The sequence below is a fragment of the Brachyhypopomus gauderio genome, chromosome 7 (assembly GCF_052324685.1).
Source record: "Brachyhypopomus gauderio isolate BG-103 chromosome 7, BGAUD_0.2, whole genome shotgun sequence".
NCBI lineage: Eukaryota > Metazoa > Chordata > Actinopteri > Gymnotiformes > Hypopomidae > Brachyhypopomus > Brachyhypopomus gauderio.
In genome coordinates, this window is record NC_135217.1 from 25,495,636 (window position 1) to 25,509,425 (window position 13,790).

The 13,790-nt window shown below is 47.1% G+C and overlaps 1 protein-coding gene across 2 annotated transcripts in view; it reads right to left on the reverse strand.

Moving 5' to 3' along the window:
* sema5a (sema domain, seven thrombospondin repeats (type 1 and type 1-like), transmembrane domain (TM) and short cytoplasmic domain, (semaphorin) 5A) overlaps nucleotides 1-13,790 on the reverse strand; it is a 117,330-nt gene that overhangs the window by 72,289 nt on the left and 31,251 nt on the right. For both annotated transcript variants that reach the window (XR_013132425.1, XM_077012831.1), the window contains exons 3-4: nucleotides 8,413-8,512; nucleotides 2,717-2,762 (exon numbers count right to left, since the gene is read on the reverse strand). Coding sequence is in view for 1 of the 2 variants with exons in the window: in XM_077012831.1 (XP_076868946.1) it covers nucleotides 2,717-2,762; nucleotides 8,413-8,512 (146 nt within the window). In the remaining variant the exon portion in view is untranslated. The remainder of the gene's footprint in view (nucleotides 1-2,716; nucleotides 2,763-8,412; nucleotides 8,513-13,790) is intronic.

Consider the following 13,790-nt stretch of genomic DNA (forward strand, 5'->3'; position numbering starts at 1 on the left):
CAGTCCAAGTGAGCAGAGGTGGGAGAGTTTCCCCTCCCTGTGGGCCTAGATTTACATTTAAAGATGTTTCTCTCAGACATGATTTTAAAGAGAATTTTATAATAAGTATATATTATTTATTCATAAGAAATGCAGTCTTGTACAGGTGTATGCATGTTGCCAGTAAGTGCCAACACAGAGAGGCTTCACTTTCCTTAGTACTGATGATGTATCTTAATGATATGTGAGTATAATCACATATCTTGTGACCTGTTTTGACCTGTTTGTTCTGTCTAAGTAGACATGTCGACACAAATATATTGGAATAGCAATATAACTATGAGAATGATGGGGAAATTTGAAAAAATATTAGGATGCAAAAATACATAATAAATAGCAGTCTTTGCTCTGGGTCTTTGTCCTATTTTGTTCATGTGTTATGTTTACGTTAAATGGGATTTTTCATATTGGCTAAATAATTCATAAGCATTGCATTGGTTTTGGTGAGAACTTTGTGATTAGTCAAGTCAAGTCAAGTCAAATTTATTTATATAGCACTTTTTACAACAGTAGATTACAACAGTAATCAGTAGATTAGTAACATTTGTGGGAATATCTCAAGCTAATTTCCAAGGTAAATAGACATTAAACATTGTTATATTCTGTTATATTGACATTACAATGATCCCAGCCACCTGATCAGACCAGCTAGCTAGCAAAATATCCTCCCGCTGTTTGAACTATGTTCTTCCATTTAGATGCATACACTGCTGGTACTCAGGGTTGCCAACTCTAACGCAATGAGCGTGAGACACACGCATTTGACCGTCTTCACACGCTCACACGCCACACATCCGATTTCTCACGCTGAAAAAAATCTAGTTTATTTATCTCTGATCTACATCTATGATTCAATGAGTTACTAATTCGCCAACCACTGGCGATCGATCGATCGCAATATAATACTTAATTTGTGTCCATCCCCCCCCCCCCCCCCCCCCCCCCCCATCAACAATTTATAATTGCCACCCCCCCCCTCCAAAAATTTACGAGTGCTGTATAAATGCCTGACTAACACACCACAGTTAAGCACATTATGTAGATAGTATATACTACACAGTATATAGTATGTAGAACATAATATGTGTTCAGTTCCCTGGTGACCATGCTAATGACAACCTGCCCAGCCAAACAAAGATGAGTGAATGTGGTAGCTTAGTCATTTTTCAGACATTTGGTTAAAAAGCCACTACCCAAGAATATTTTAGGGAAAAAGAGACAACAGTGCCTGCCTGACAACACCTGCTGACAAACACCTGCTGACAAACACTGCACAATGGCACATTTCTCATCGCATCCCACAGGATCTGACTAGGCCCTATTCAAAATGAAGTCCTTAACTTCAGTGCTGTGGTGAATACACAGGGATGTTCTGCCCTGTCTCTTGGTCCAAAGAGCATGGAAAAAGCACACTTAAAAGCACACAAACCCACATCCATCCAAACGCAGGAGCACACAAACCCACATCCATCCAAACGCAGGAGGGGTAGTGAGAGTGAAAGCGACGATACTCCTGAGGTCAAACTAAATTGGCACTCTCGCCTGAAAACAGATCATCTGAACATTTTTCCTTCTCTTTACAGAGTTGCCTAAGGCCAAATTTGACATGACCAGAAAGAAGAACCATCTAAGAGTGCTTGCTGTTGGATTGGCAGGAGGATTCAGTAGGGAAAAGGGTTTGATAGGGAGGGAATGGCAGACTCATCACTGTCTGAGTGGGTGTGAATGAAAGGTTCTCTCTCTTGGACCCTAACTGACACTGTGTGGGGGGTGGGCACTCTTCTTTTGGGAGGTGTCCCGTCCCTGTGATACGTGCAATCGGGTCTGGAGCAACCCCCCCATGGTCTGGAGCAACCCCCCCCATGGTCTGGAGCCCCCCCCCCCCCCCCATGGTCTAGAGCACCCCTGTGGTCTGGAGCACCCCGTGGTCTGGAGCACCTCTGGCTTCAAAGCAGTCCTGCTTGGCATTAGAAAAGCATCCAAAGAAATTCTGTAGCGTGCCAGTGTTTGCACAGCTACTGCCTGGGTTACAAGATGCTTAACTCAGCAGGTGGTGAATAGCAACACAAGTCTAAACTGCAGCCATGTCACTGCCAAACTGGACCTTACTCTGGAATACATGTAACTGCCAAACTAGACCTTTCTCTGGAATACATGGAAACTGCAGGATTTGAATATTTCAAGGTGGGACAACTGTAAACTGTCCTGTGCACAGGCACTGGGAGATTTCAGATGTGTGTGTGTGTGTGTGTGTGTGTGTGTGTGTGTGTGTATGGTTGCGATCACTCTTGCCCTTTGAGGCGCTCAAGCAGAACATGAACTCAGTTGCAGCACGACTGTGAAATTCTGTAATCATAATCAGATGTCACTTATGCTTCATCACTTGTACAAAACCAAAATGGCCGTATATTCCAGAGCACAGAGATGAAGCCCGGGGGGGGGGGCTAGGAAAACCTATTACACCTGCATAATTAATGACTAAAACAAACAGATGACAAACAACAATAGCAGATGAAACAACCTCGAGGAGTTCTGGGCCCAGCACGACGGTGCCGATCCACCTCCTCCCCCGTCTGCAAAGGTGTTGCCGTGTCCGAGCAGCAGACCCTGAACCTCACCCGGCCGCCCTGAACCCGGAGACGTGCGGGTACCAAAGAGAGGGGAGAGCTTGACGTACCTGGATGAGTGAGAGGTCCTCCAGATGCAGCCTGAATAGATGGTTTCTGCGAGGGAGAGATGGTGGGTCAAGAGAGAGAAGATAAACATGTTATTATCCTGACAACACAGAGTCTGACATGTGGCTGCACTACACTCTCTGATCTGGATGCGGTTCCCTGAATGATCACTTCTGTGAGCTGCTTCGTTTCAAGTGAATTCATGTGTTGCAATGATTTGAGAAAGAAACCACATTCACTTTTGGAACACTGGCAGGTTTCAGAACCGTACTGGCTCCATCCATCATCCATCTAGATATTCGCTCAGAGAAAGGTGGAGGTGGAGGTGCAGGGGACCACGACTGGAGGGGTGTTGGGGTTATGGCTGTAGGGAGGGGTGTAGGGGTTAGGGGTGTTGGGATGGGTGTAGGGTGGGGTATAGGGGTTAGGGGTGTAGGGAGGGGTGTAGGGGTTAGGGGTGTAAGTAGGGGTGTAGGGGTTAGGGGTGTAGTGGTTAGGGGTGTAAGTAGGAGTATAGGGGTTAGTGGTGTTGGGAGGGGTGTAGTGGTTAGGGGTGTAAGTAGGGGTGTATGGGGTTAGGGGTGTAGGTGGGATGTAGGTAGGGTGTAGGGGTTAGGGGTGTAAGTAGGGGTATAGGGGTTAGGGGTGTAGGTGGGGTGTAGGTAGGGTGTAGGGGTTAGGGTTGTAGTGGTTAGGGGTGTAAGTAGGGGTATAGGGGTTAAGGGTGTAGGTGGGGTGTAGGTAGGGGTGTAGGGTTTAGGGGTGTTTGGAGGGGTATAGGGGTTAAGGGCGTAGGTGGGGTGTAGGTAGGGGTGTAGGTTTAGGGGTGTTTGGAGGGGTATAGGGGTTAAGGGTGTAGGTGGGGTGTAGGTAGGGGTGTAGGGGTTAGGGGTGTAAGTAGGGGTATAGGGGTTAAGGGTGTAGGTAGGGGTGTAGGGGTTAGGGGTGTAAGTAGGGGTATAGGGGTTAAGGGTGTAGGTGGGGTGTAGGTAGGGGTGTAGGGTTTAGGGGAGTTTGGAGGGGTATAGGGGTTAAGGGAGTAGGTGGGGTGTAGGTAGGGGTGTAGTGGTTAGGGGTGTAAGTAGGGGTATAGGGGTTAAGGGTGTAGGTGGGGTGTAGGTAGGGGTGTAGTGGTTAGGGGTGTAAGTAGGGGTATAGGGGTTAAGGGTGTAGGTGGGGTGTAGGTAGGGGTGTAGGGGTTAGGGGTGTAAGTAGGGGTATAGGGGTTAGGGGTGTAGGTGGGGTGTAGGTAGGGGTGTAAGTAGGGGTATAGGGGTTAGGAGTGTAGGTGGGGTGTAGGTAGGGGTGTAGGGGTTAGGTGTGTAAGTAGGGGTATAGGGGTTAAGGGTGTAGGTGGGGTGTAGGTAGGGGTGTAGGGGTTACGGGTGTAGTGGTTAGGGGTGTAAGTAGGGGTATATGGGTTAGGGGTATTGGGAGGGGTGTAGGGGTTAGGGGTGTAAGTATGGGTATAGGGATTAGGGGTGTAGGTGGGGTGTAGGGGTTAGGGGTGTAGTGGTTAGGGGTGTAAGTAGGGGTATAGGGGTTAAGGGTGTAGGTGGGGTGTAGGTAGGGTGTAGGGGTTAGGGTTGTAGTGGTTAGGGGTGTAAGTAGGGGTATAGGGGTTAAGGGTGTAGGTGGGGTGTAGGTGGGGGTGTAGGGGTTAGGGGTGTAAGTAGGGGTATAGGGGTTAAGGGTGTAGGTGGGGTGTAGGTAGGGGTGTAGGTGGGGTGTAGGTAGGGTGTAGGGGTTAGGGGTATAAGTAGGGGTATAGGGGTTAAGGGTGTAGGTGGGGTGTAGGGGTTAAGGGTGTAGGTGGGTAGGGGTGTAAGTAGGGGTATAGGGGTTAAGGGTGTAGGTGGGGTGTAGGTAGGGTGTAGGGTTTAGGGGTGTAAGTAGGGGTATAGGGGTTAAGGGTGTAGGTGGGGTGTAGGTAGGGTGTAGGGGTTAGGGGTGTAGGGGTTAGGGGTGTAAGTAGGGGTATAGGGGTTAAGGGTGTAGGTGGGGTGTAGGTAGGGTGTAGGGTTTAGGGGTGTAAGTAGGGGTATAGGGGTTAAGGGTGTAGGTGGGGTGTAGGTAGGGTGTAGGGTTTAGGGGTGTAAGTAGGGGTATAGGGGTTAAGGGTGTAGGTGGGGTGTAGGGGTTAGGGGTGTAGGGTTTAGGGGTGTAAGTAGGGGTATAGGGGTTAAGGGTGTAGGTGGGGTGTAGGTAGGGTGTAGGGGTTAGGGGTGTAGGGTTTAGGGGTGTAAGTAGGGGTATAGGGGTTAAGGGTGTAGGTGGGTAGGTGGCCTGTGGAGTGAAGCAGAACTCCAGCCAAATGTGTGGTGATGTCACTGGTGTGTGTGTGTGTGTGTGTGTGTGTGTGTGTGTGTGTGTGTGTGTGTGTGTGTGTGTGTGTGTGTGTGTGTGTGTGTGTGTGTGTGTGTGTGTAAGAGCTAAGTGAGAAGCTGGATCACACCATGAGGTAGCATCTATGAAGAGTGTCCTGTAGCTCAGGCAGTTGTGACTTCAGTTCATTTACTAAATCACCACATGTATTGATTATCTACTAGTAATCAATACTGTTCCCACCAGAAGAGTCCATCAGCGCTGCTCTAACACCATGCTGCACATTATCTAAGGCAGTGCAGGGCATCTTTATAAAAATGTATTGGCAGCTAGTTGCCTGTTATTAGAGGACAGTAAAAATTCTGGTATGTGACCATCATATATTTATTTACAAATGCATTAATACAAACATGATAATAGTATATCACTGTGTTGAGACAGGTATATACTGGTTTGAAATACATGGGTCAGAGTATTGTGCGCAAGGCCAGAGTGTAGCTCCTGGGGCTTTGTGTGAGGCCAAGAGGAGAGTGCAGCATGTGAGGACACTGGACTACCTGAGGACACTGTACTACCTGAGGACACTGGACTACTTGAGGACAACAGGTACCTTGAGGACACTTGACTACTTGAGGATCCTGTACTACCTGAGGACACTGGACTACCCGAGGACACCGGACAACCTGAGGATCCTGTACTACCTGAGGACACTGTACTACCATAGGACACTGGACTACCTGAGGACACTGGACTACCCGAGGACCCTGTACTACCTGAGGATCCTGTACTACCTGAGGACACTGGACTACCTGAGGACACTGGACTACCTGAGGACACTGTACTACCTGAGGACACTGGACTACCTGAGGACACTGGACTACTTGAGGACAACAGGTACCTTGAGGACACTTGACTACTTGAGGATCCTGTACTACCTGAGGACACTGGACTACCCGAGGACACCGGACAACCTGAGGATCCTGTACTACCTGAGGACACTGTACTACCATAGGACACTGGACTACCTGAGGACACTGTACTACCCGAGGACCCTGTACTACCTGAAGATCCTGTACTACCTGAGGACACCAGGTACCTTGAGGACACTTGACTACTTGAGGATCCTGTACTACTTGAGGACACTGTACTACCTGAGGACACTGTACTACCTGAAGACACTGGACAACCTGAGGATCCTGTACTACCAGAGGACACTGTACTACCTGAGGATCCTGTACTACCTGAGGACAGTAGGTACCCTGTGGACACTGTACTACCCAAGGACTCTGGACTATGTGCTAGGGCCTCCTGCTGTGCTCTGCAGTAGAGAGCAGGGAACTGCTCTGTTGATCACTCAACACCAGCATGCAATAATCAGTTCTGCGGCAGGCATTAGCTTATCTATCGATTTGACGTTATTAATGGTATAGGACAAGCACAGAAGGTATGATGAAGATCCTGTCAAATTCTGCTCAGCAGATACGCAAGTTAAACAAAATGACACAGCGTTCCAAACAGGAGTAGAACGTGCTGCAAGGTGAACATCTGTCCATGGTAGCAGACATCACACAGTGGTTCTGGTGCTAGTTCTCACACCATAGCAACCAACACACACTCCACAGTCATCTATGAGACGCATTTGCTCCAAGATTTAACACCATACCTTTGTGTTTGGCCACTAAGGAATTGAATGTTAGTTACATGCAACCAAACTCCAGCTCTGCAATGCACTATATCTCTGTGTTTCAGCTGAATCACATGATCACGCACTGCAAATGACACAATTACACAGAATCTAAATGAGTAATAAAAAAGGAAACATACAAACTCCAGAGTGTCATAATAAAACACTTATGAAACCAGAGATGATGGAAGCTTGCACAATGCACAGTAACACTGCATCCTCTGCTGTTCGTTAACTCTGATCTCAACAAATAATGTCAAGGTTTCTGTGTTTACTCAGGCAGCCCCATGTCAGAACCTTCTCAGGACCTTCCCAGGAACCCGTTAGGTAGGGCGGTGTTCAGAGCGGAGGGACGGCTCGGCTCCCAGGACGCCCAGTTCAGCCAGCAGCCTCAGGCCTGGATGGACCTCCCTTTCCAGTTCAGCATCGATTCACATTCACCAGAAATCAATCACCCCACCAGGCAATTTATCCACACCAAGGATAACTTGCCTTTTTCCTTTGTGATAAATCAAATTAATGAGCATTTTGTCCATCTTTTATTTCCATTATAGATTTTACTATTGAAGCCAACAGGCAGGATTTAAAAAGAAAATAAGTTCTTGCAGCGTGCACCTTCACGCACCTGTCAGACTCTGCCTGCCATCTGTAGTCTGCATGTGAAATGCATCTGCAGATTTGCCGAGTCGGGCATTCCTACATTGGTGTTGCTGCCAAGGCTGGGTGGACCCAGCAACTGTGCGGCCTTGTTCAGATTCTCCCCGCGAGGGTCCTGCTGACTAACTGGGTTGTAGGAGGTCAACGAGTGAGTGTGGCATCCTGTTTCAGAAAAATAATCTCAGACTAGTCCGTTTAAGAGCTTGTTCTGACGGGGGCGGCACGGGGGCTTAGTGGGTTTTCTGCTTCATTTAAACCTCTTTCCTTGAGCTCTGTGATTGCTGTTATGGACTGAACTGCACCACTCTGAGGGAAACGCCGAACTTCAAGGACACGGCTCTGGCGTGGATTCAAAGCGAAAGCGTTGTATCGGGCTGCTGTGTGCGTCTGAGCTCCTGACTCTCATGTAGTGAAGCTGTAAGCAGTTTATGGTGCAGACTCAAAGTGAGGAGGAAACCTGGCCTAATAATGCTGAATTAGGTCTAAAGTGAAAGATTATTCCTTTTGCCCAGAGAAAATGTAATTCTCCTGGTTCTGGTGTGTGTGTGAGCGGACTGTTAACAGCTCTTCAGCTCAAACCTACAGTTGTCACTAAATAATTGCTTGGAGACTTTCCAGCTGCCAACACATTTCTTTCTTTTTCTCACAAGTGAGGAAGAGGAGAACAAGACAGTGGAACTCATCACGCTGCTTAATTAAGGGTGGACATGGGGAGGATGTCAGGGATCTCAAGTTTACCATTTCATTCCCACTCAATGAAGGTGTTAGACGGCTTCCCGAATGACGCGTGACTGAACACTCTCACTCTCAGCAGTGCAGTCAAGGACGTCAGAGCCAAGACCTTAATCATGTGACCTTACGCCTTACGGAACCCCCTGCAGGTGAGTGTAGCACTGTGACATTCACACCGTAGGAAATGCATCCAATATTGCAGTAAGTCTAATTAAATGTGTTATCTAGGAGACCGGTCTTCCCGCCCCCCTGTGACCTCCTAACTGAAGTTCACATGGTAGGAGAGAACTAGCTCATTACCTTGCACCCACAATCAGTTCGTTCTGGCCGGGGTCAAAGGTCAGCTGTGAATAGTCCACTGTGCCCTCTGCTCTGAAACGCCGAATCCATGGCTCGATTTCTACAACGAGAGGAGAGAGATGACATTACAGTGTGTTTGTGTGTGTGTGTGAAAGAGAGAGCAGACATATCATAGCTATGTCTCTGTCCCTGAGGACCCCTTCACATTACCCTAGTCCTGGCCCACACGCCTGTGTAGTGGGATGGCTAATACGCTAGCTGAGCTGCAGCTATGTTAATCCCATGGGAGCCTTGATTGAGCTGGGCTTTTGTCATTGACCTGTCTGATCTTTCTCCATTACTTATGCCCTTTGCCATGTGCCATTAGTAACATTAAGAAAACCCCAGAAGTCAATAGGGGGGGTGAGAAGGGGTGAAAGAGAAAGAGGGAGTGAGAGAGAGAAAAGAGAGAGGGAGAGAGAGGGGAGAGAGAGAGAGAGAGAGAGAGAGAGAGAGAGAGAGAGAGAGAGAGAGAGAGAGAGAGAGAGAGAGAGAGAGAGAGAGAGAGAGAGAGAGGGGCTTTGTATAAAAATTCTTTGGAAACATTTGATTACCATTTATAACAGTCTGTAACAGTGAGTCTCTGCTATCCACAAACAGCATTTGGAATGGGGATCACACAACAGACACACACTCCCACACCTACCCACATCCACACCCATACAGCACTTGAAGGTGGTAAATCATGTCAGGTTTCTATGGTTATTTCACTGATGAATCAGGTATTTGAAACAGACATTCTTCTTCAGTTTGAGGTTCAGTAGAGCCCGTTGTCCAGGAGACGTACACACCTGAGCAACAATGCTAAATCTACACAAAACAGGCCCTAATTCATGGACACTATTTTCTAATATGTCTCTAATGAACAGCATGTCAGATCTCACATTTGCTTTGATCAGAATCTCTAAGGCTAATTGAAGATGGCAAATTCATTTTAGAATCCATTAACACAGAATACACTGTTCTGACACACTGCTTGCCTGTCTACTGTCTTGAGAAATACCGGGACCCTATTTTTATAAAACTTTTAACAATCCATTTTGTTTAAATGGATGATGACACATTCTGGTGGCATTGACATTCCAGGATTATTCAGCAACTGGCATCATAAACCAAAGCAAGACTTTGCTGGCGCTGTTTACACTCGGGTGAGGGGTTTCAGGCAGAAAGGGATGTTGAGTAGAATATTTAGAGCAACGTGATGTGAAATCTCAAAGAGAAGAGACAGACAGCCAAGTTTGACCCATCTGGAAATCCTGCTCACTTCTCTAACTTCAGAAATGGTGCGATGTGGTACTGATGCTGGTGTGATGTGGTACTGACGCTTGTGTGATGTGGTACTGATGCTTGTGTGATGTGGTACTGACGCTTGTGTGATGTGGTACTGACGCTTGTGTGATGTGGTACTGATGCTGGTGTGATGTGGTACTGACGCTGGTGTGATGTGGTACTGATGCTGGTGTGATGTGGTACTGACGCTTGTGTGATGTGGTACTGACGCCGGTGTGATGTGGTACTGATGCTGGTGTGATGTGGTACTGACGCTTGTGTGATGAGGTACTGACGCTGGTGTGATGTGATACTGACGCTTGTGTGATGTGGTACTGATGCTGGTGTGATGTGATACTGACGCTTGTGTGATGTGGTACTGACGCTGGTGTGATGTGGTACTGACGCTTGTGTGATGTGGTACTGACGCTTGTGTGATATGGTACTGACGCTGGTGTGATGTGGTACTGACGCTGGTGTGATGTGGTACTGATGCTTGTGTGATGTGGTACTGATGCTGGTGTGATGTGGTACTGACGCTTGTGTGATGTGGTACTGACGCTGGTGTGATGTGGTACTGATGCTTGTGTGATGTGGTACTGACGCTGGTGTGATGTGGTACTGACGCTTGTGTGATGTGGTACTGATGCTGGTGTGATGTGGTACTGACGCTTGTGTGATGTGGTACTGACGCTTGTGTGATGTGGTACTGACGCTGGTGTGATGTGGTACTGACGCTGGTGTGATGTGGTACTGACGCTTGTGTGATGTGGTACTGACGCTGGTGTGATGTGGTACTGACGCTTGTGTGATGTGGTACTGACGCTGGTGTGATGTGGTACTGACGCTGGTGTGATGTGGTACTGATGCTGGTGTGATGTGGTACTGACGCTTGTGTGATGTGGTACTGATGCTGGTGTGATGTGGTACTGATGCTGGTGTGATGTGGTACTGATGCTGGTGTCGTACTGTGATAGTGCAGTGCTGATGGGGAGTGATGTATACTGACATGTTACTCAAAGCTACTTACCAGGATGATGTTTACCATTTCATCACACTCATATGTATGTGCAAAGGAGTAAACAAACAAAAAAAAACAACATTGCTTTTAATCGCATAACAAATTTCAAATGAAAACATGAAAACACCACCAAGGACAACAACGAACAACAAAATAGCAGCTGAATCTAGGGCAGTTGTATAACTCAAAGGAAAATTAATTAAACAAGCTTCAGCATTCTGTGACATTTCCTGTGACGTATCTAAAACAGCAGCTATTTCCAGAAGGCCCATGACATCAGCGAGTTCCCCAGTCCAGCGGGTTCCTCCAGAGAGACGGCAGCTCAACAGGGATGTATATTTACAGGAAAAACATTTTCTGAAGAGAAAGCATCTATCTAACCCCAACCCTAACCAAAGGTTAACTAGAGCAGGGGGTCACAGGGGTCATCAGGCCTTCCTCCATCTGGGTTCTAACCAGCAGAATCTAGCTGCACTGACACCAGCAATATGAACTCAGTGTCAATAGGTCCATGGGGCCTTTATGCACTAGAGCAAACACAAATATAACCTTCCTTATTATTCCTGTGGACCTCGTACTCCCTATATGTGAGGAACCCTAGAACAGGCAGAACGTTCTGGAGTGATAGCTTTCCTCCAGAATCCCTGAATATGGGCCTCTACCGTGGAGCTCTGCTGGGACCAGCAGGACTGTGCTTTCACATAGGAGCATCACTGCAGGGAGCTTCAGCCATGATGGAGCTGATGAAGGAGAAGACACGGCTTCGCTCAGAAGGGGGTCGGGCAGACGCGCCAGCACCTGCACGCAGCCATGTTCAAGGGCACTTTATCAGCGTGGGGCAAAAAAGAGGAACACTGTTAGCAGTGCGGGGTAAAAGAACCAGTGTGGGGTAAAAGAACCAGTGTGGGGTAAAAGAATATCTGCTGGTATTACACTTGGCTCATATTTCAAAGAGAAAGCAAACACAGAGAGTCTTTCTCTCAGTCTGAAATGTGCTTATTGTAGACAGATGTAAAACAAGAGGTTTGCTTTTCACGGACCTGGTTCAATGTGTAAGTAATTTAGAGTCTCGGCAAAACTACAGCAGGGCCTTCTCACGTTTCAGGACGCACAGGACAGCTCGGGCAGGACAACTCTGGCAGGACAACTCAGGCAGGACAGCTCGGGTAGGACAACTTGGGTAGGACAACTCAGGCAGGACAGCTCGGGCAGGGCAGCTCTTAGAGGCCCTCAGATGTGCTAGCTGAGTCTAGATGGGGAAGGGTGTGGGGTTTAGTCATGTGTTCCTGCTGAATCAAAGCCGAAGCTTTACATTTCTCACTTGGTGTGTTTGCCCTTTCATCCCACTGTAAATTCCCTTCAGAAACTGAAGCTTTAATAGTCTTTGAACCACAATTACACAGGGAGGGGTGCCTAGGGCAGACTAGCAAATCACCAAAGACAAACCACTGCAAACCTCGCCACAGTAAAAGTCCCCAGTCTGGGGAGGAATTTAAATGAAGCACGGTTTTTTAAATAAAAAGCCCCTTTCTGACACTCTTAAAAGAGGCTACAAAACTAGATATTGTCTTGAAGGAAGACTGTCAGCGATAGCAAAATGACTAAACACACTCCTTCTATTCGCACTATAAACTACATGTTGAGTTGTTCTCAGGATGTAAGTAGAAAAACGCTTCATAAACATTTAGGGCTACTTGTAGCAGTGGTCTATTTAAAGACACCATCAAAGGCATAAAAGCAGCACCCAGAGGGCCAGTTAAACTGACGCCATTGCACCAGTTAAACTGGTGTGTTTACAGTGTTTCAGTTAAACTGGTGTGTTTCCAGTATTCCTGACAGTTGTGATGTGCCACCCTCTGAAACCAACGCACCCTGAAGAGAGCCGTCAGCACACAACACATATAACACACCATCTGCGATGCACTGCTAACTTTGCATTCAGATTAGCCTTTGGCTAACAAATCTAGATGAACGCACATCGCCTTAACGCAACAAGCCATTAGCGCTCCAAAGACAGAAACGTCCATGGACACTGGCAGTGAGCGTGAAGCAGAGATGAAGATCAGATGTGAGTGTGATGAATGCACTCAAGGCAAATGCCCGCCTGGCCATGGAACGCACGCGAGGCGCTTGGAGTTTTCTTTATTTCAGATTTGCAGAGGTAACATCTTTAGAGACAGGCCTGCTCAGAGTACAGCGCTGAAGGCCAGAGGATGCATACAATGAGAAGGCAAAGGTTTATAACCCTGTCATCTTCAACAAAAGAGGCCTGTGTTTCTTTTGCTACTCCACAAAAAAGTGGGGAAAAAAACTGCAGCTTGAATATTAAGAAGACAGCGTACATCAGCCCACAATAACGAGGAACCACAGTGACAATCAAAATGTATGGTTAGCAATTTTTTATTTATTTCATTTTTTCAGAAGACCCTATCAACAACACACGTGGTGCCAATAAATGAAACAGTAACAGGTCAGTAGCAGATGAGGTGACTGACCACAGAGAGAAGGAGCCAGCAGCAGTGTGCTGCCTGCAACCTGGTCCAGCACACACATGTACCAGAAGGACACAGTGGAATATAAAACTGTAGTAGACCACAGTGGAATATAAAACTACAGCAGACCACAGTGGAATATAACACTGTAGTAGACCACAGTGGAATATTAAACTGTAGTAGACCACAGTGGAATATAAAACTACAGCAGACCACAGTGGAATAGTAAACTACAGCAGACCACAGTGGAATATAAAACTGTAGTAGACCACAGTGGAATATAAAACTACAGCAGACCACAGTGGAATATAACACTGTAGTAGACCACAGTGGAATATAAAACTACAGCAGACCACAGTGGAATAATAAACTGTAGTAGACCACAGTGGAATATTAAACTGTAGTAGACCACAGTGGAATATAAAACTGTAGTAGACCACAGTGGAATAATAAACTACAGCAGACCTCAGTGTAATATTAAACTACAGCAGGCCACATTTGAATATAAAACTGTAGTAGACCACAGTGGAATAATAAACTACAGCAGACCACAGTGG